This window comes from Zootoca vivipara, chromosome 7 (genome assembly GCF_965207765.1).
Source record: "Zootoca vivipara chromosome 7, rZooViv2.hap1.1, whole genome shotgun sequence".
Classification (NCBI taxonomy): domain Eukaryota; kingdom Metazoa; phylum Chordata; class Lepidosauria; order Squamata; family Lacertidae; genus Zootoca; species Zootoca vivipara.
This window is the reverse complement of record NC_142590.1, coordinates 47,218,312-47,240,044: the sequence shown is the minus strand read 5'-3', so window position 1 is coordinate 47,240,044 and position 21,733 is coordinate 47,218,312. Positions and strand designations below refer to the sequence as shown.

Sequence of the window (21,733 nt, the reverse complement as noted above, 5' to 3'; positions counted from 1 at the left end):
CCATTCTCTGGCGGCCCCCGTCAAATGCTCTATGATAAAGAAGACTCTGTGCGCGTCATCTGGGAATTCTGCCGCATGCAGTTCCAGCGCATAATTTATTTCTGTCTCAAAGCCTAGGTACTCTCTTGGGTCGCCGCTAAACTTGGTGACTAGGGTCTGTCCCCTCCTCACTTGGACTAGCTGGGGCTGGGGCACCCCCCCACCTCTCGCAGCTTTTTCCTCATCCAGCTTTTTCTGTAACTCCACCACCATCACCCTTAGTTGCTTCTCAGTTTCATCTTTCGCTCTCACCTGCTCTGCCAGCTTGTTCAGCTCCTCCCGCGTTCCTCACGCTTCCTCCTGAGCGGCAAGTAATTGCTGGTGTGCCTGCGCTGTCAGGTTCTGTAATTTCTGTAATTCCTGTGCTGCGGCTTCGGCCTCCAGCCTCCACTGCTCAGCGTCTTGCGCGCTCATCGCGGCCGCTCCAAAGTAGCCAGAAAGACTTGGAGGTTGCTGTCACGGTGGCCGGAGAAGGCTACTTCAGAGTAACGACTCTACACAGCTCTGCATTTTGTCTTTTATTGGTGCTGGGTATTTACAGTGCTAATGGCAGTGCTATTTACAAAGACACATCTGTTCAGCTTGAATCAGAACCTCCAAGTGGCTTTTGGCGCGTCTTGCGCCAGCATAACAACTTGGGGAGACCCATCCTCTTCCCCCGACGCTTTCTGCGAAGTTCCGGAGTTGGGGGGACTGGCCTGCCCCCCTTCCTTCCCCCTTCCTGTCCCACCTGGGACGATGGCTCTTCTACCCTGCCAGAGCCTTGGACACCACTTCCTGTTTCCCCACTTGAGCTGGAGCTTTCCCTCTTTTCAGCCTCGCTCGGGGCTGGGCTGGAACTCAGGAGGGGAGGGGCTTCGCGATATCCCTTGCCCCTCACAGTAGCTTAACAAATTACTACAATTTAGCACCTTTGCTTTATTTATTTTATTTGAAGAGGCTTCTGTAGAGAATGTAAGTAACAGGCAAGTCCTAGAAAACTAGTATGCCATCTTTGTAAACTCAGACTCTTGGCATGTCATACACACATGACAGCAGCAATTTCATTCACTTTTATATCCTTTAAAAATAAAGTGCATTCTTTATTATTCAAGTAGTGTCAAACTCTTGCCATAGGTACAATACTGTCAATGCAGATGTTTGAATTAAAAGACTTCTTGAAGGTGTGATAGCAGAAAATCTTACTGCCGTCCTAATAATAGATTTTGGTTAAAAAATTGGCTTTTAGGTTCATCTCTTGGACTATGATAGATTGTCTGTGGAAAATGTTTCCAGGATGTTGTTCTACTGCTAGAAAACAGAATGATCATGGAAGTATCAGGAGCTGCAGTGCAGAAAATCCATAAGCTGATTCTCCATGGAAGAAGTTTCCCACTTAGTGGTGTAGATTCAATAAAAGTACAAGGAGGAATAAAAAGATGTCAAGTTCAGGCAGCTTCTTCATTTTCTTTATTAGCTTGAATAGAGGAGTGCAGCAAAGCCTAAAGAACAAAAGTAACAAGTTATACACAGCAACTCACACTTGGTATGATCCCCAAGGGGTGGGGGGGGTGGGCCACCCCGGGGGGTGACAAAAGGCCAGGCGGCACTCACCGCGCGGCCTGCAGCGTGCCTGAGCCATGCATCTCTCCTGGGAGTGACATAATGGCTTGGGCACCTGCAGGCTCCGCGCTGCCCCAAACGGTCCGCCCACTGCCTCTCCCTCAGCTGTAGGGTGGCTGAGTGGGAGGAGGCAGGCAGACTCCTCGGAGGCCCCACGGAGCGTCCTGCCCCCAGCTTGCCTGGCCCCGCCCCTGGGCACAGGGCACGTGTGCCGCCCCAGATGCCCAGTCGGCTTGCTCCGCCACTGATCCCCCGGAGGAGAACATTTCTGCCATATGGAAGGAAGGGGCAAGGATTCACTATGACCTTCCGCTACTTTTTTCTTAAATAAAGTATGGACTTGTAACAGTATATTCTTTTTTGGAGAGGGAAATGAAGGGAAGATACATTTTGCAATGAGAGCTGCAGACAGATTGTGTCTATTTCAGGGTTACAGAGGAATGGTGACCAGATATCCCTAATTCGCAATGCCATTAGTCACCTGTGGCCCTTGTTCCAGGCTCCCATATTGCCCTTCCTTTCTCCCACCCTCCTCCCTTTGCAGTTTATACAACGCAAAATCAGAATGTCTACATTGCAGATGGTTATGGTAGCCTAGTGGCAGATTATCACTTTACCTGGGTTAGAAATTTTTCTCTCTTCAAGTGCCTGTAGAACTGCAACACGTATGGATTGGCTCTCACTACCTTGGGATCAAAATCCAGAACACGAAGACCTGCAAGGCTACGTGCTCGAGAAAGTGCTACATAAGCCTGGCCAAATTCAAAAACACGAGCCAAGGAAATCTCAACGCAGTCCAGAGACATACCCTACCGGTAGTAAAAGAGAAACGGTCAGGAAGCAGATACTCCCTAGTTATTCTGATAAGTATTTGCACCCCCAGTACAGTAAAGTACCTATATATTTTATGTATGATGCTTGATTCTGCAAAATGGATATTAGGCAAATCGGAAGAATTAACATTGCTGAACAACATTTCCACAGTTCCCTCATCCTTTATAATTTTGTTTGCAAGGTGGTGATGTTCCAGTGTTTCTAGAACAGACACATGTTGCAAGGAAAACAGCTTGAGTTTGATTGGTGTACAGGATTGGTCTGCCTAGATTCCACTGACTTATAATTAACTAGTAAAAACAAGACAAATAAGCAGATTCTTACAGATCCCACATAGATGTGGGGCCCAACCAGAACCATAATAACTTCGGTAGGAGCTTTAAGTACAGATATACAGAGATAAACACAAGTTCCTTACAGAGGTCCCATTATGGACCATTTTTACTGTCTTGAGTTCTTGTACAGAATATCACACAATGTATCACTAACCTGGCTCTTGTGGATGGAAATGGCCCAGGCAAGTTTCAGGGGCAGCTGCTGGCGACTCAGATAAGTTCCTGCTGGTCCCTTTAAAACCCATCGTTCCAACCCAACAACATTAGTGACGCCACACAGAAATCTCACTTTCGGTAGCCCTGTAGAAAGAGAGCCAAGTCAGAACTTTGATCTCCTATGCCCAGGAGTCAGGGGCAGGTAACCTCCCAAATATCTATTGTCTTTAAGGAGATACTGCAAGGCAGCCTAGAACTCATCCACTTGAGTTCTTGCAAATGGGACGCCAATAGAATAGCAGCTCATGTACAAAAAACTGGATGGCAAAGAGCAGCAACTCTGTCTCAAAAAAATCCACCTCCTCTGGCACAGTGCAGAGGCACCTACCAAAGTTTTGTTGTGACTCTAGAAGAGCAGTTCAGACAGTCTGAAGAACACCCAGTCATGGGTGGTAAGTGCATCTGTCAAAAACTAACCTTTTCCTTCTGTTTCAAATCCAATCACAACTCCACGAGCCCCATTCACAAGACCCTGGGACACATCAAGATTCTTAGTAAGCATCACCTAGTGAAAGAATGTAAAAATTACTAATGAAGAAAAACGCCATAGCTTTCTCCTGTCCAGTCAGTCGACTTTATTGTACATAGTCAGCATTAACAGTGGAGTCCCAAGAACCGCCACTGAAAACAAACAAGAATGTCCCCACCCTGTTCCTCGGGTAGGGAAAGCCTCATACTTGTTTGGGTGTTACTCATTGTATACACTTTTATCCTGCTTTTCAAGAAGGCAGCACACAAGGTAGATAACCAAACAAACAGTGAAATATTAAATACATACATATGAGACCAGGGGAAAAACCTGTCTGTCTAATCTGTCTAAAAAAGTGAACAATGTGTTGAAAATGGTAACTGGCCTCAGTTAAACTTTAATGTCACAATACAATCACAGTTAAACAGCATCACAGATTTGCCACCCATATTTAACAGCTGGTTGCAGCTCTTAAAAGTCAAGGACACTGTGGCATTTGGCATGGCCGGTTTTAAGGTTTAAAAGTTATCGAAAGCAGTGCACAACCAGCTCAAAGAAAGCAACTGGGAGCCACTAGGGTCCATAAGAGTCTCATTTCACTCAGCTGATACTCTAGGTTCTGTCATGTGAAGATCTGTCCAACCTAGCCATGGTAGGGCAGGTAACAATTCCTGAGAAGCTATAATCAGTGCTAGCCAGCCACGCATTTGTAAGAGAAATCAGTATTAATAGTATGCAAGGAGAAACTGAATTGCTCAGCAGGCAAAATACCGAGCACATATGAATAGCTTGCAGGTGTGTCCAAGCCTATAGCTGACATTCCAAGCTACAGTCAGCAATTACCTGTAACTGCCACCATTACTCCCTCAAACAAACTATATAATAGAACCATTCATTTTACAATTACTCTGCTTGCCTGTTCCTATAAGATCCAGCCTGCATTTGCCTGTCGCTCTTTATGCTGTCATATTCTGCATCAAGAGGACTCCAGTATCCTAGGGTTGGGGACCCCTTTTGTGAGACCCCTTGGGAAAGGTGGAGATTACAGGACTGTGGCGCTAGTGTGAGAAGTAGATAACATAAAAATCTCCCCCCCCCCAAAAAAAGAAGCAAAATTCCATCGCCTACTAAAGAACCGCCTCTAGCTTGGGCAATGCTCACCTGGGCACCTTGCTTAAGTTCAATGATGCTGCTTACTGGACACTGTGCATCAAGAGTTTTCACCAGTACAGGGTCACTATCCACTGCCTTGAAGGTTCTTCGTTCTCCTAGAAGACAAACAAGATGTAAAAAACTTGCATCCCTCCTACCTGATGTGTTTTGAAAGGGTTACTTCCCAATAGCTGAGCTCCAAGTATTAGGCTCTGCACACTATTCCGAAAGCATAATTCTGTAAACTTCCAAAATTCCAGACAATACATATCATAATATGTTTCCCATTTCTGTGGATTCCAGATATCAGCAACAGAAGAAAATATTATAAAATAAAATAAATGTGTCCTTGTATCCACCTATCAAAAAGTGGTGGCAAGAATATCAGGACTGGAAAACGTAACTATTGGTGTCAGTAGGATGTATTGCCTAATTTTATAATGGTCTCATGTTGTTTTATTCAGAAAAAAGAGGGGCAGGGTGAGTTCCCAAGTGTTGGTTCCCGGCTCATAGTTGGAAGTCTGTCTCTTAAAGGAAAGGGCTACTTGTCACAGTTGGAGTCATTGCAGCATTCTCACCAGGCAACTCATCCAGCCTTCTAGCATTTGTGAGCTCCACATCATCCTTGTGGGTGCATAACCGGGTAGCCAAGATTCCATCTTTCTCCACCCGATGGGTAGCTGTTAGAGTTAGCTGTCTGGTAACCTCCTCTGTGCATCTGAATGGGGACAATTAAAATTAAGAAGACATTTGTATCTGATGAAAAACATTGAAGACCATGAAGAACTATCAAGCTTGCTACTGTGCCCATTCAAATTGCTTTCCATGAGAACACGAGGCCGTAACCAGCACCTAAACATGGAGATCAAGTCTGTACATGGCTAGTATGTGACCAAGGATGCTTGCAGGTAAAGGAATACCCCAGCAAACACAATACAGTGGTACCTCGACTTACAAACGACTCAAAAACCAAATTTTTAGACTTACAAATGGGACAAATGGCCACACGCTTACAAATTTATTGACATCCGAACGGAAACTGTAGCGGTTTTAGATAGGGTTGCTTTGACTTAGGAATTTTTCCGTTTCCAATGCATTCCTATGGGAAATTGCGTTTCCAATGGCGCTTTTCAACTTACGAATTTTTCAACCTACAAAGCTGCCTTCGGAACGGATTAAATTCGTAAGTCGAGGCACCACTGTACCTCTAAATTCCCCCCCATTCCTCCAAACCCAGTGCCTCCCTGCATTTCTCCATGGTTCCTCAAAGAGTACTTGACCCAATTTTCAAACAGTGCAATGAGTTTAAAGGAAGTATTGGAGCAGGCCAGCCAACTTGACAGAAGCAGCTATATCAGCATTCAAATGTTTGGTTAGGTCTCTCTAGACATAGAACTTCCACCCCAAGAGATTAGCCAGATATTCTGCTGGGGGAGGATGGCATCTCACCTGCCCAGGCGGACAGTATGCAGAAGAGAAATGAAGTCCCTGTCAGTCTGCCTCCGCACCTCTGTCAGCTCCATGTTCAGGTGGATACACTTGCGCCAGCTCTTTGCCTGTGAAGGAAACCCTTTGATCAAACTATAGCTCAGCCTGTGACAAGGAGCATGCAGTGACAAACAGCAACAGCAGCACACCTGGAAACAGAACCTGGGCTGCTCGGAGGATTTGCTGACAGGAGGCAGCTGCAAGAAGTCTCCACATATGATGAGTTGGATTCCTCCAAATGGATCCTCACATTTCCTGACCGCTCTACCAAAAGAGAATGGAGACACCTTCAGGGAGCTGATCTTATTCTGGTCCAAGAGAAAAGAAATGCAATATCCTAGACCAAGGATGGGAAGCCTGTGGCCCTCCAGATGTTGTTCTACTTTCTACTGTCTAATTTTTAAATTTAATTTTAATGTATTTAAGTCTTGTTGTTGAATTGTATTTTAACTAGTTGTTTTATATTTGGTGTTAGCTGCTCTGAGCCCGGCCTTGGCTGGGGAGGGCGGGGTATAAATAAAATTTTATTATAATTTATTATTATTATTATACTGCAGTTCCCATGATGCCTGGCTGTTGGTCATGCTGCTTGGGACTGATGGGAATTGTAATCCAATTGCATCTGGAATATTCCCTGTTTCTGTTTTCCTTGCAACACTTACACATGCTCTGCATACGCTAAGACAGAGTAACAAATATAATTCAGTTCTGCTTCTCTCTATTGCTGCAAACCCCTCTTCTAGGACCACATTATACTTAAGGAGTCATTTTAGAACTATGGTGCATGGACAGGAGCATGGGAAACAGACAGGACTGAAGCACAGCGATGGCAATGCTGACTGGAAGCTCTGGGTGGGCACTGGCCACAGCGTTACCAAAACTAGATGTGGGACTGAAGCGTATACATGGGCAAAGTGAGTGTGGGACTGTTTGCTGCAGAGTTGCATCAAGTGCCTGCTTAGGCAGAACTTTAAAACAACTACCCTGTTTTCCCTATTTTAAGTCGTAGGCATAAAATAAGCCATAGCAGGATTTTTAAGCATTCAAAGAATATAAGCCATACCCCGAAAATAAGACATAGTGATAGCCGCAGCAGCAATGCCGGCCACGGCAGGAGGAGGGGAAAAATAAGACATCCCCTGAAAATAAGCCATAGTTGGTTTTTTGAGGAAAAATAAATATAAGACGGGTGTCTTATTTTCGGAAAAACACGGCATGCAATGTTTTGTCTTCTGCCTTTTTAATACCCTCCTCAAAGCCATGTACACACAGGATTAATGCAAGTGCAGCAATATCCCCCAAAAGGAAGTCTCCACCCACCTAGCTACTGCCTCCAGTTTATCAAAGAAATCCCCCTCTACCATAGAGATTTCATCTATGATCAGATGGCGGCTGTTCAGCCATTGCTGCCGAATTCCGGGTCTCTGAGCCAGCTCAATGCACTGATGTAGGGACGCCTTCCCTGACCCAATACCTATCAAAGGAGAGGGGAAAGAGTATGTCAGCAGTAACCCACCACTAGGCCCTTTCTCGCTTCCCAGGATCCCAGTTACCTGCAAAGGCATGGAGAGTAGTGCCACCAATCTGACAGGCTGCCACCCCTGTGCTGGCTGTGGCATAAGTGCTGTTTGGAGGCAGCGAGGCCACGATCTTTTTCAGCAGGTAGGATTTCCCAGTCCCTACAGAGAGAGTCCTTGTATTTAGAGGCACACAATCTAAATTTCAGTTTTACAATTATTCCAACACCATTCATACTTCCCTTCAAAGCGGAACCATTTAAATGGCAAGAGGCAGGTGTAAAACTTGATCAGTTTCAGAAGTGAGACCTAGATTGTAAATCAAAGTCGACTCAATGGTACTTACCTCTCATAAATCTCCACCTGCCCCATGCCACTACCCCCCAAAAAAGAGAGAAACATCAGAACCACCAAACTTCCTTCACCCTAAATCCCAGGTTTGTTCAGTCCTGGAAGGAATGTGAGATTCCCAACATAGTAGATGAAGCCACTACAGCCTCTAACCTGCAAACACACAGACCCTCCTTGACCCTCTTCTCTCACCAGCACTGCCTGTGAAGAAAACATTCTTGCCACTCAGCACCGCATTCAGCACCATTGACTGTTCCTGGGAGAGTTTTGCTCGGGAGCACATAGACAAAGTCTTCTTCACCTGCTGCTTTTCAGCCACCTGAAGAGAGCACAGAAACCTGCCTTATGTTGAGTCAGACCAGTGGATCATCTTGCTCAGTACTGTATCCACTGACTGGGAGCAGCTTCAGACAGGGGGGGGGGTTAGCCCCACCTGGAGATTCTGTGGGTTGAACCTAGGACTTCCTGCCTGCATAACAGAACTGAACACATTCCCCAAAAGGCAAACTCCTCTGAATCCAAAGTGCTCATGAGAGCTTTCCATCCCATCTCTCTTGATTATAGCAGCCAGAGAGGAGAACGCCTCTCTTATCCAGAGGGATCCTTATTTGAATTTCAATTGGACCAAAGAAGTCTTACATTAAAATAAAATAATAATTTGACCTTGCCCATACTACTTTGGAGGTTCTGCTCAGGTTTCTGCCAGTAAGACCAGCATGCATTGGAGAAAGGACCTACTCTGTGGTGGCCTCAGTTATGGAACTTGCTAAGTGAGTTTCTAAAGTGCTTAAGGAGTGCATGAATCTGTCACTTTGCATAACCACAACTTCAGCATCCTGGATTAGCAGGTGGGTAGGTCCACTTCTTCAGAAACTAGCCACCACTCTTATGCCAAGGACGGGAAACCTCTGGGTATCCTTGGACTACAACTCCTACCAGTCCCAGCCAGCACTGCCAGGCCAGGGGTGATGGGGGTTGGAGTCCAGCAATACCTGGGCGGCCAGAGATCCTTTTATTGTGGACAGATCCAACTCCCAGCTAGATCATGCTTTCCGGCAGCAGCCGCCTCACCTGTTTCCCATCGACTGACTCGGTCCGGATCCGCTTCCGAGACGCGCAGCGTAAGGGCTGACCTTTCCGCGGAGTGCTTGTCACGTCAGTCAGAGCCTGCCGGGCGCTCGCCTGCTGCAAGTCGCGAGTCTGCACCGGGCTTACCGTGTCGAACGTCCGCGGGAGGCTAGCGAGAAGCCGCGTTCGCTCGGCCACAGGCCTGGTTCCCCTCTGTGCGGCTGCGTGCTTGATGCGCAGCGTCTGGACAAAGCGGCGCAGCCGATCCGGAGGACAATTAGAGAGCAGCAGCTGCACCTGATTGTGGTTTGGCCCAAGCTGCACCGAGCTCTTCCCCTCCTTCATGAAGCGTGTGAACAGCCGCACTTCACCCAGCCGCAAGGGGAAGTTCTGGGGGCGCCCCGGACCGCCGGCGCTGGCCACTTGCAGAACCAGCTCATGGAACTCGTCCCGGCCCAGCGTGACCCAAGCATCGCGGAGAAGCACACGATTCGGGGCTGCTGCAGCACCCAAGTGCTCGATCGCTACGGTGCAGCGAACCCGACCGTCCGATACGGAGCCTGGTTGCATTCCGTCCGACTGAAAACGAGGAGGCAAGCAACACAGAAGTCGAGACCGACCAGCTAAAATGTCTGTACTGAAAAGACGCCGTCTTCTTGCTGCCTTTCCCTTTCGCGTTGATTTAGACAGCCACTGATTTCTCCCATGTGCCTAAATAACTCTTCCAGTAGTGCCTTCGCTTCTGCCGCAAGCGGATTCAAACCTTTAACGGGGGTCGCAGCAGCCAATCAGCGCTGCGGGAGATTTAACTCCTCGGCCAATGAAAAAGAGAAGGGGCGCGGTCAGAATCCGCTCGGTTGCTACGATACGAAAAGGAGGGGAAACTCCGCCCGCACATACACGAAGGGCATTTCGGGGAGCTCCAGGCACGTTCTAAATAGCCTCCCCCCCAGATAGCGGCCCATGGCAGGAGCCGCGCGGGTCCCAAGGGAACCGTTGGACCCAGTAAGCCAGAACAAGATCTTCTGTGAGACGGTCCGGAAGGAGCTACGATGCCAGCGCCTGCAGACGGAATACGCGATGAACCCCCTGATGACGGGTACGGGGGTACCGGGGGGAGGGGAGACTTCTCCCCTTCTCATGGGCAGACGGAGCTTCCCAGTTAGGTCTAAGGGAGTCCTCTGGCTCTTGACTCCAGTTGGCTCTATTTTTTCCCCTTTCCACGAATGAACCGTGTTTGGGTGCTAGTTGTCAAACATTTCTAGGTCAAGTCACTTGCTGTAAACTAAAACAAAAAAAACCCAACCACCACCACTGCCACCAGAGGGGTCTGTGGCACTTTAAAGAGTGTGATCCACAGGTTTCTGGCGCGCGCCGACACACACATCCGTGTTAAAGGAGGGAGAGTTGTAGGTTGCGGTGGAAACAAGTTGCAAAGGAATGCAAAAGCGGTATTGGCAGTTGAATTAAGAGCTTAAATGTATGCAGACTGACCCTCACAGCAATAGCAATTTGTGTTATCACAAAGTGCACCTTAAATTCCCAAGCAGAAATATGAGCTGCAATATGAGCGGTTAGATCTCCATAGGATCAGAGCCGTGTAGAGGTGCAATAACTAGAGGGGAGGGGCTGTAGCTCAGTGCTTGCAGAAGGTCTCAGCTTCAATCCCCAGCATCTCTAGGTGAGGCTAGGAGAAAAACCTGCCTGAAATCCTGGAGAGCTGTTGCCAGCTGGTGTGGACAATACTGTGGTATATCATGGACCAATAGTCTGACTTGATAAAAGGCAGCTTCCTATATTCCTAAACCACATTCTCAGTGCCAAACTGAATTCAGGAGGGATTCATAGAATAGAGCCATTTGTTGGTAACATCTTTGCAGTTTTCTGTGTACAGTACCTGGATTTGCAAATTGCAATCCTAAAACTCAATCAAGATGACTTACAAAGAGTTGTTTCATGAACACATCAAAAAAGCTTGTTACAAGATCCTTTTGCCTCTACATACTAAGGATATGTTCACATTACTGCTTACTCCCCATCCAAGGCACCCACTACTTTTTGAAGCTGCATTCACACGACGTTAGCCACAATCCATAGTGATCTTGTACTTTGACAAATACTATTGTTTGATGCATTTCCCATCCTCCCTCCCAAATTACTTTAATCTGGCTGGAAAACTGGATTGGGGGGGGGGAGTAAACAGCAATGTGAACATTTGAGACAGCTATCTCACATGCCCAGATTGCTCGACACTTATACAGACGACAGCTTCATGAATAGGAGTTGGAAGGTGGGCATTGCAGGGGCAAGAAATCGAAAAGATCTCACATGCGGGAAGACAACCCCGCCCTATCTCCAATGTGAACACTACTGTGCAAATGCAGCTTGAAACACTTGCTGCATTTTAAGCCACTAATGTAAACATACCCTAACAGGCCTACCCCTCTGGAAACTGACATATTACACTAATCTCTAATAGTTTTGATCCCAAGTGCCAGTCTTTTCCTCTAAAAGGATCAACTGGCTTTGTAGTGTCTCCCATGCCTATCTGTGGGACCCCCAACTGTTGTCCCCCAAATATCCTTGCGGCTCTTTGAAAACCTGCATTTAATAAAAAGGCCTAAATTCCTGCCAAAGAGGGGTGGTGTGGAGAAAGAATGATAAATTTCTAAGTTTTGTTAGTTTCCCTCTGCCCTTGCGTAAGGTTATCTAGTGATTAATTTGCCTTATCTTGCTTTTACCTTTAGTTTACACCATAACTCGAAAGCCTACCTCTTGGCATGATAACTTAGAGGAACCTGCAGATGGTAAGCACATGCTTTTAAACAGTTAACATTTAAGTTAGTGAAACAGAGAGGAGTACTCCATTTATGAAATGTTTTGCCGCATGAATAAAAGAAGGCAAAGTATGTAGCACCATACTGAAGTCTAAACGTCAAACTTCACTCTCTTTCTCCCTCTGTAAACCAAGAAGCATTATAGTATACAATCTGCAGTGGAATGTGGCAAGAGACAGCTGATAGCTCCAATTTTTGAATTTCTTGTTTCTTGGGATCGATCTTTTATTGGATCAATTCATTTCCATGTATGTTGGAGTATTGAAACTTTCAAGTTAAGAAAAAATTCACTGCCATTATGTTTTTTCTTAATGATATATTTTGCAAATAAATATTTAAAAGCACAAGCTTCAATATTCAAAGCAACAAACCCCAACTTACCTAGCCTCACGTGATACTATCAAGTTACAGGTAGGTAGCCGTGTTGGTCTGAGTCGAAGCAAAATAAAAAAATTCCTTCAGTAGCACCTTAAAGACCAACTAAGTTTATATTTTGGTATGAGCTTTCGTGTGCATGCACACTTCTTCAGATACTGAAGAAGTGTGCATGCACACGAAAGCTCATACCAAAATATAAACTTAGTTGGTTTTTAAGGTGCTACTGAAGGAATTTTTTTATTGTGATACTATCAAATTTGACTTCCAACTTAATATTATTTCATTAAAAGTAACAACTAGATTCATTAGTTCCCATTTCATCTTTTTAATTCTTTACCTTTCTAAGGGTTTTGAGAGACCTAAATGGTGCTTGTTATGTTGAAATGCCTTTATCCAGAATACTGGCTTCAGAAGACACTGGTTTGTGGCCTTTTTGTAACTTGAATTATTGCCAGCACATACTGTTGTAATATAGTTAAGCCTTTTGGGACAACAATGAAGTTAGCTTAAGGCCAGTGACAGCTAACCTTTTTGGAAAGGCAAAATGTAGAGCAGCCAAGAGAACATGTCTTTGGGAATTGAGGTTTTATGCAAGCTCTATTAAATTATACAAAATACTGTAGTCATCCCATTTTACCAGTACAATGCAGGCCTCCTGCCTGCCTTAGAGAAGATGTGAACTTCACTGAAGATCTTTCCCAAGCTTCATTCTCCTGTCATGCATCTACAGAGCGAGAGCATGGCAGCATAGGCATCATCAGGTTGCAGTTGCTATACTCTATGCAGAAGAGTAGTGCCTGGAAATTTAGAATCAGGGCCAGGGTACAAGACTTACTGGAAATAATAGGAAACAAGCCACTTTTGTTACGTAATTTAGGCCTGAGTGAAAATAAGAGAAACAAGACAAAGCCATAGCACAAGTTAAGAGTGTGTTATTTGGAAGTATTAATTCCAGCTATCCCAGCTTTCACAAAGCTCATGCCCTCCAGCTGTTTTGGATGACAACTCTTCATCAGCTCCAACCAGGACAATTGTACTGGCTGGGGCTGATGGAAGTTGTTGTCCCAAGCATCTAGAGGGCACTAGGTTGCCAAAGGGTGGGCTATCCTATCCTATGACCTTGTCATTAAATACAAAGAAAATTCAATTGCATTTTTACTAGGTTTGCCATAGGGTTTCTAGATGTTTGACACACACAGAACGAGATATATCAACTTTCTTGCAATGCTGCTCACAGAACAGGCAAAGCAGCTGTCGTTCCTCATTCACAGCAGGAACCAACAGCATGTTCAACTCCTCTAACATTTTTTTGAGGTGGTAGGTGGTAGGTATTATTGGTATATGATTAATTTTGTTGGTTGTTTGTTGTTGTTTGATGCAAGCCAACTTGAGAGACTTGACCATGAAAGGCAGCATATACATTGTGAAATAAATGAATAAAGTATGTCAAAACATCAGGTGCAAGCTAATAAGTTATGCAAGCAGAACAAACATTGAAATCAATAGTCTTTAACAGAGCACTGTAGCATCATCACATCTAAAAATTTCAGTGCAATCTAAGTGCTTTGCACCCAGTCTACACTAAGTGAGTCTCATTGCCAATGCTTTAACCCTATAGCTAAGTTCCTGAAACTAATTCATCATGCTGCACTTGAACCAAACAAGAAATATACAGAACCACAAACAACAAGCCAAGAAATCGGCTGGTTTTCCGCACCTTTGGTAAGTGGGTTTTTAAGGAGCTTCTTGGGAAGTGTGTGTAGTTGTCTGTCATTTTAATAATCCAGACTTTACAGAAAAATAATTTTAAGCTGTTATAGCTATGGAGAAAGCTTTGAAAGTTTGTAGGGAGTACCTGGTTGGCTATCAGAATCTAGACTTTTCACCAAATGGGGAGATAGTTTGAGTGAAATATTCAATTCCTAGCTCCTCCCTTATGCCAGATGTTCTTATACTATGTTAATATTCTCATTTACAGAGCAGTATAAACCGGAATGACAGAAGGCTATACTTCCCAAGTCGGAGCACTGAAATCACCAGATACATGGCTGCTATGTGGCGCCTGAACGAGATGACAAAAGATAAGCGATAAAGGAACACAGCATTGCAGGACTTACGAGGGAAGGACCGTAGACATAAATTTAGGCTTCCAGACTTCCATGGTCTCCATCTTTTAATTATTGCAGAATCATAAGACACAGGGTACAAGGCAGTGGGTTTAGGAAAGGAAAGTCCTGTGTGATATGAACATTTAGTATTACAATAAACCTGACCTGAAACTGCCTGCTATTCTTTCTGCCACCATATTCATTTTGTACAAATCATCAGTTTTTATGTTGGGTGGATAGGACAATCTGTTTCTCAACCAGAAGCTGTGGTATGAGCAGCAGCAGTAGTTCATGTGATTGTTTGCTGGTAGACCACCAGTTTCTGCTGTTGAAGGGAAGAGGAAGACCCAATCAATGCCCTTAGCAAAGGAAGTCATAGTGGCAGAAATACAAAAGCTGTTGCTTAGTACTCTGCATGCACCACTGCTGGGTGACAAGGAGGAGCACACAGTATGATGTTATGTATGAGGTACCAAAAAAATTGAAGGATTTAGTGAGACACAATGCAAACCAGAAAGGATCTCTCCCAACCTGACACGGATGATCAAGCTATCAAGACTTTTTAATTCACAATCTTGCACAAGGAGGAGCAAGAAAGACCAAATCAGTATGAAATATAGGAAACCAGAAGCACCTGCTTGTTATTTATGTACGAGAAGTGAGTACACCCAGTGTCAGGCAGTACCACTTGCTGACTCTGAATGGCAATCTGAACAGCTATGTTGTCCAGGTCAGCATCATTTCACGCCAACGTTCCGTAGGGAGTCACACTTCACGAAGAAGGAAAGGTCACCCATTGTACTCATTATCGGGAACGGTTCTTCATTTTCTGCCTCACCTTCTTGCCAGGCCTCTTCTAAAATGAGATACAAGTTGAATGTTATCATTCTACTACCTTAGCTATACTGTACAAGGGAAAGGGTGATGGCAGGGAGGGAGAGGGGGAGCTGTGTACCACAATGGACTGGTTCACATGTAATGGCAAGCCACACCTTGTGGGTTGCTTTTCTGAGTCCAGGCAGGGCAAAGGGACTGAACAGTCCTGCTTGTTGCTCATTCACAGAACGCCATGGTTTACTTGTTACTGTGGCTTAATGTGAGGTGTGAACCAGCTCAGCGAATGCTCCACTAGCAGCCAGATTACAGCAAGATTTTCCCAGTTGGCAGCTGTTAGCTAATTTTTATTTATGCCAGCAGAAGACACCCTGATAAATTTTAATCATTTAATTTATGCACTTATAAATTTAATGAATTTATACCCTGCCTTACAAAGTTCACTAAAAAAGGAGATAGCAGTATATAAAGCAATGTAAGTAAAACTCAAACACACACCCTCAACGTAATAAACAGCAGCCATAAATAAATACTAAGACATTAAAACACAGCCCACTCTAAACCCTAAGTGTAGCCTGATTAAAATCCCTCCAAATTATATGAATGCATTGGTAATTTATTATAACCGACTTCTGTTCATTAAAATTAAATGTCTAAATAAAAACAATTCATGGCAGGTACTCACATTGGCACCCTTTTTCCCTGCTTTCCCAGGACCCTTGTGGTGGGCCACACTAGCACGGAAGTTGGAGGTATCATTGTGACTTTCTCGAGTGTTCCATTTTGACCCTTTCTTCTTGCCACCAAAACCAAATTTCTGATTCTTGTAGCGTCGTTTGGCACTCGGGCTGAAAGAAAAACAACCAGCTAATTATGGCTGGGTACTTGGCCATCTCTCTCCCCAAAAACTGCACACATTTTTATTTTTTTCTCCCTGCCCTCAAAAGGAATTATTCCAACTTCAGTACATCATTATTTTAAGCAGCACACCCCATCCTGACACTTCACAACCCGCTTCCCACTTTGCCAGACACCTAACGGCAAAGACTACTCATTCAGCATCAAACAGAAACACTGGAAGCCAGTAGTCAGTTTGCTTTTTCTGTGCACCCAAACAGCAACAGTTCTAAGGTTGTAGGTCTCAGACAGTTCAGTCTTACTAGGCTAGTTTAGCTGTAGTGATCAAGTGTTCTGGGGGCATTAGTCTTAGATGTTAGGTATGAAAGAAGTTACATTTTTATCTTGGGCTCCAATGCCGTCGGTGTGATGGCAGTGAGATCAACTTGGGATCCAGGTAGCCAGCTCAGCCCCTCCCCACCTCCAAAACACCATTTTGGAGAATTTCAGTCACTGTCACCAGCAGGCACCTCACTGACAACACTTGTGCACATGCATTTGCAAATGAAAGGGGCAGTGCCACATCAACGGAATGACACGCCACTCAGTTGCCATCAGCTAGCAGGAGGCTGCTTTAGCTGAGAGAGCTGGGCATAGGGACACCTTTGGCCAATCCAACCCCATCGCTGCCGCCTCGCTCCCCCTCCAGTGCTCTGCTAATGGATCAACTTTTGTTATTAGAAGGACTTAGAACTTAAACACGAAACAAAACAAAACTGATCAAATAAAACAGTGTTTCCCAACCTTGTGCCTCCAGATGTTTTGAGACTACAATTCCCATCATCCCTAGCTAGCAAGACCAGTGGTCAGGAATGATGGGAATTGTAGTCCGAAAACAGCTGGAGGCACAAGGTTGGGAAACACTGCAATAAAAGACCTATTCATGGTAAAGCAAAAGAAATGCAAGTCTTAGTAGACATCCCTGCACTTCATAGACCTTACCCTTTATTTTTATGCTGGCCTCCAGCCCCTTCCTTCTTTCCCTGAGTTGCTGGTGCTTTTTCACCTTCCAAGAAGTCCAGCTTGTCTGAAAGACCTGCATAAAAGACAGAATAAATGAGCTGCATGCCAAGCCAGAAAAGAAGCTCCAGGACAAACACTGCAGGAAAGCTTGCTTTATCACCCAAAGGGGTATGTATATCTATGCACATGAATATTGTGCAGCATTTAGACCATGAGTAGGCAAACTAAGGCCCGGGGGCCAGATGCGGCCCAAGGCAATAAGCAACTATTTTACTTTTAAAAGACAACTGAAGGAGGCCCTGCTTTTAATGTTTGATGGTGTATTGTTTTTAATATTTGGTTGGAAGCCGCCCAGAGTGGCTGGGGAAACCCAGCCAGATGGGCGGGGTATAAATAATAAATTGTTGTTGTTAATGCAACATGGACTACACAGAAGCCTTCCTTTAGGTATTCTACTTGCATGCAAAAGCAACACGGGGACAGCAGAGCTCTGAATCATGCAGGGAGCTTCCACAACCCAGGAAGCTCCCTGCTTCAGAAGTGTGCCCCCTCCCAAGTTGTGGAGGGACTGTGATGGAGCTGAGCATACTTATTCCCTCTCTCATGTTGCTTTTACATGCAAGTGGAATGCCTGAAGAGGGCTACAATTTTCTGCTGCTGTAGTAAGGGTTGGGGGGGGGGAGTAGTGAAGGATAAAGTGGGAATGGAATGCCTCACCTTTCTGGTATTTCTTGATTGCATTCAGCATTGTGGATTTCTCCTTCTGCCTCTTCTGCAGCACCTCAGTTTGGACCTACCAACCAGAAATAAAAAGTGAGCCTTTCCTTCCACAGTACCCCAGTCCTTTCCAAAATGCTCCCCTTTTTTGCACACACATGTATCCTTCCCACACCCTAGGAGTCCTGTTCATGATACTTCTAGATACTTCTGCCAAAGGATTCCAATGCTGAGATTGCCAATAAAAACAATGGGTGTGTCTTTCCCGCTTCCTCCATTCCAAGGGGGCACCTATGTTTTTGTCCCCATTTTTCTCACCTTTTTGCCGTATTTTCTCAGGGCACGGAGCTGTTTGGCTCTTTCAGACTTTTCCATTGCTTCTTGTTTACTCTTCAGCTTATGCCGAATCTAATTGAGAGAGAGCAACCAATGTGCTTTTTATGCAGATGAAGGCAGGTCCCCTGAATTTGTGACTATGAAAATCTGCTTGTTTGTGGCAAGGATGCTCTTTTTAATTTCAGAAATGAAAACCAAAGCAGCTTAGAGTGTGCTGCACTCCTAAATGTGAATTTTGACAATTGCTTCAGCTGTTTAGGACTACTCAGACTCTATAACTGTTGGGCAAAAGTTGCTGTCTTTCTCCAGCGAGGTCACACAAGACAAGAAAAAGCATCATGCCAGAAACTCATAACCCACCATTATTTCTTGGATACTTAATGACCAAAGGGAGAGGCAAGAGCAGACGCACACATTCACTATTAATGCCTCAAAATGCAGCCATGGCCTTAGATGCATCATTTTGTTAATACAGAAAAAATGACAGTTCTCTAAAGAGCTCGATAAGGACATATTGCTGCCAAAGAATTGCTACAGAATCCACGGCTAATTCTTTATTCTGAAGGCCCAAGAAAATATGCAGCAGGGATGGGAACCTTTACTAGGCCTGGCACAGGTCCCAACTGAGGCTGCAAGACCTGTCTCCCTAAACTACACACATTTACCCCATACCCAACATTGTATGTGACAGCAGCATTATGTTCCACACAAAATCAATCTTCATTATAGTCCCTCTTTCTTAAGAGTTCAGTACAAGCTGAAAATGCCCACAAGCAAGCTTTTTATGACCTTTTATTAACCATTTTTCAATTAACAATTCATGATCTGTAGTATTATGCACTGAGAAGATCTTTGCTAAAGCTTTTTTTCTTCATTTGCTGATGCACTATGATCAAGCACCATCAAAATACCAGACCCAATGTGACACAATTTTGTATATGGCCAGCAACTGTTAACATATCCATTATAGCAGCCAGATGAGAAAAGAAGAGAACCATGCATCTTACCTTCTGCATCTGCTGATCAGATTTTGCCATCTCTGCAAAATAGTCATCAGGCCGCCTAGTAGGGATTTTGAACTTATGCAGCCGAGGCAAAGCTTCTAAAACAGATGCTTGGGCTTGACGATAGCTGGGAACACAGGATAATGTATTAAGATGTTATATGCAAGCAGCCATTGGGCCATTAGTAAATTGTTACTTCTTCCATTGGACAATAAAAAAACTCTTGAACTACTAACATATTGTTCCATTGTGCATATGGCTGAAAAAAGCTAAAAGCTCAACACACCAGGCTGATAAGAAGCAGCTCTACTTCCTATACACAGACTTACAAGCTCATCTCTCTCTTGAAGTCATCCTCGGGGTCAACATCATCTTTGTCAAGTGTTTGACTAGAAGCTGCATTTGTGGCACTTGTTTCCAAATGAGAGGTGACATCAAGCCTTTCAATCCAGGCCAGGTGTTTCTGGAATTCAGACAAGCACTGCTTCAATCCATCCTAGAAAAGAGCATATTAATTGTGCATTAAATGCAACACAAAAATCTTCTACACAAAAACTAACATGCCAACCAATGCAGAACTAGGAATCTCTCCTCCCCAAATAGACCATGTCCTGATACTCCCACCCCAAAAGATGCATTGTCTTCTGCTCTCTATCAAAACAGATGCCGGAGGTTTTTGAGCCTCAAGCTCCTCCTAGTGCTTCAGTCTTAACAATGACAACACAAATAGAGACCAATACAGAATTTCCCCTATAAATTTGAAGGAAACTGAATAGCTTAAGTAGTTTTATCAGCCTGCAGAACATGGTACCACTCTAATTTTGATACAGTGTAGTCAAATAAGTGTCAACTTTTTTTCTTGCCCCACTTCCAACATGTCTTGATGGTCCAAGCAAGTACAGCATTATTAAGTTACCATGTAAGTGGTGGGTGATGCCCAATCTAAAAAGTAAGACTCACCAAGCATACAGATAAATAAGCCCAAGCCATTCCAAAAAATGAAGAGGACTATAGATGCCAGGAATTCAGTTTAAAGGTTCAGTGCAGCAGACTGACTGAACTGAGTGGCTGAACAATTTTACTCTGGCTAAATGGTATGCCAAAGGAAGCTCAATCTGCCCACACAAATTAATCCCACAAAGGTCATGATCATACAGCACTCACCACATTGTTGAAAGCTTTTGGCTGTCCCTCTAGCACAATGTTTAGGCCTGGCTTTAGTGAACCTTTGGAAAATGCGTCTTGGAGCTATAAGGAAGAAAAGTGATAAAATCAGCAACATCCCAGAATGCTGAAACAGAAGGATGTTAGCTCACCCACCCCAAACCCTTAATAACAGAAACCTTGGAAAAAGTAAGAAACAAAGCACACAGGAGCACAAGTGGGAGGAACCCTAAAATGAAGCACTCAAATTGCAAGTGATTAGACAAAGCAGCTCTCTATCTAACCTGTGTAAGCACGCTTTGCTTTAGATGCTGTACTGACAGTGCACTGTGGCGTGCTACTGTGAACAGGCATTGGTGGCTAGGAGCCGGTAAGCTACTAACTCAAATTTCACTCTAGTCACAAAACAACTAGGCAAGCTGCTATTCTTTCCACCTCCGCTGCTTACTTACAATATGAACAATAATACAGGGCTACTTACTTAAAAAACCAAAAAAGTATGTAATATATGATGAACCCATGAAATGGGTTGTGGAAGCTCCCTGCACGATTTACTATGGAGAGAATTTCAGTGTTGCCTGGTGTTGCACCATCACATGAGCAGCTCTAGCTAACATGGATTAGCCCTGCTGTCCCTGTGTTGCTTCTACATGCAAGTAAAGATATTTATATAGGGAAATGCCCTATATAAATTTTAATTTTAAGGTATTACTATTATATAAATATAGTCCTGTCTACAACCCTTGTAAGAAATGAAGTGTAGCCCTCCACAGCAGACTACAGAGAAATGAGCTAAACATCACCAGCCATAACCAACATCCTGGCCACACTCCAGTGCAGCATGATCACAGCACTAAACTTACCTCTCGGTCAGTGACAAGGGACTCTTCCGAATCCGATGACGAGAAGCCTTCCTCCATTTCTACGTGAGGCATTGCACACTGTGCTTTGGGGTGCCTCGAATCCACCGAGCTACACAAAGAACGAAAAAAAACAACACAGAAAGTGCGCTTTACCTTCAATTTCTCCACTGGAGAGATTGGTATTGCTTCCCTGCCTCCCCGCGGCCAGGCTGGTAAAAGACGGAGAAACGGCATACATTTAAATTCCGGGAATGCTCCACGTGTTGAACTTCCACCTGCCGCCCCAAAACATTCCTAACGTTGTATTAAGCCGAACCTGGGGCTTCTTCCCTCCCTAGAAACCGTTTTATAATGCTGCTCGGAAGGAGCCCCCGCTGTATTCAATAGCGCTTACTCCTACGTAAACCGTACATACGACTATAGACTTGGTCTTACAAGGACTCCTCTTCTGCAGGCCCCCTCCACGACTCCAGCCAGCCGCTGGTTCAGAAACCACGCGGAACGGCTCAGCACTACTTCCGGTTTCCGTGTATTTCCTCTTCCGGTTAGAGTTCCCCACCT

General features: G+C 44.7%; 3 protein-coding genes across 6 annotated transcripts; 1 reads left to right on the top strand and 2 right to left on the bottom strand.

The window, feature by feature from the left end:
• Window positions 1-951: 951 nt before the first annotated feature.
• PIF1 (PIF1 5'-to-3' DNA helicase) lies at window positions 952-9,814 on the bottom strand. The gene is made up of 12 exons (XM_035123283.3): window positions 9,075-9,814; window positions 8,196-8,322; window positions 7,689-7,814; window positions 7,456-7,609; window positions 6,285-6,399; window positions 6,097-6,203; window positions 5,226-5,365; window positions 4,657-4,763; window positions 3,444-3,531; window positions 2,965-3,110; window positions 2,259-2,450; window positions 952-1,520 (listed from the first exon to the last, which is right to left on the bottom strand). Exons 1-12 carry the CDS (start codon window positions 9,639-9,641, stop codon window positions 1,467-1,469), a joined length of 1,923 nt encoding a protein of 640 aa, XP_034979174.1. The 5' UTR covers window positions 9,642-9,814; the 3' UTR covers window positions 952-1,466.
• CFAP144 (cilia and flagella associated protein 144) lies at window positions 9,480-14,570 on the top strand. The gene is made up of 4 exons (XM_035123902.3): window positions 9,480-10,170; window positions 11,819-11,878; window positions 13,905-14,008; window positions 14,265-14,570. The coding sequence occupies exons 1-4, from the start codon at window positions 10,035-10,037 to the stop codon at window positions 14,376-14,378; spliced, it is 414 nt and encodes a 137-aa protein (XP_034979793.1). The 5' UTR covers window positions 9,480-10,034; the 3' UTR covers window positions 14,379-14,570.
• A 368-nt stretch (window positions 14,571-14,938) lies between these two features.
• On the bottom strand, window positions 14,939-21,680 carry EBNA1BP2 (EBNA1 binding protein 2). Of its 4 annotated transcripts, none has more exons than XM_035123900.3 (10): window positions 21,409-21,680; window positions 21,173-21,281; window positions 20,310-20,393; window positions 19,475-19,641; window positions 19,149-19,272; window positions 18,124-18,213; window positions 17,806-17,881; window positions 17,068-17,161; window positions 15,914-16,076; window positions 14,939-15,250 (listed from the first exon to the last, which is right to left on the bottom strand). In XM_035123900.3, exons 2-10 carry the CDS (start codon window positions 21,242-21,244, stop codon window positions 15,200-15,202), a joined length of 921 nt encoding a protein of 306 aa, XP_034979791.1. In that variant the 5' UTR covers window positions 21,245-21,281; window positions 21,409-21,680; the 3' UTR covers window positions 14,939-15,199. The 4 variants fall into 4 exon arrangements, with proteins under 4 accessions (XP_034979791.1, XP_034979790.1, XP_034979788.1 ...); XM_035123899.3 differs by having other exon boundaries at window positions 21,584-21,680; XM_035123897.3 differs by having other exon boundaries at window positions 21,588-21,680.
• Window positions 21,681-21,733: the final 53 nt, after the last annotated feature.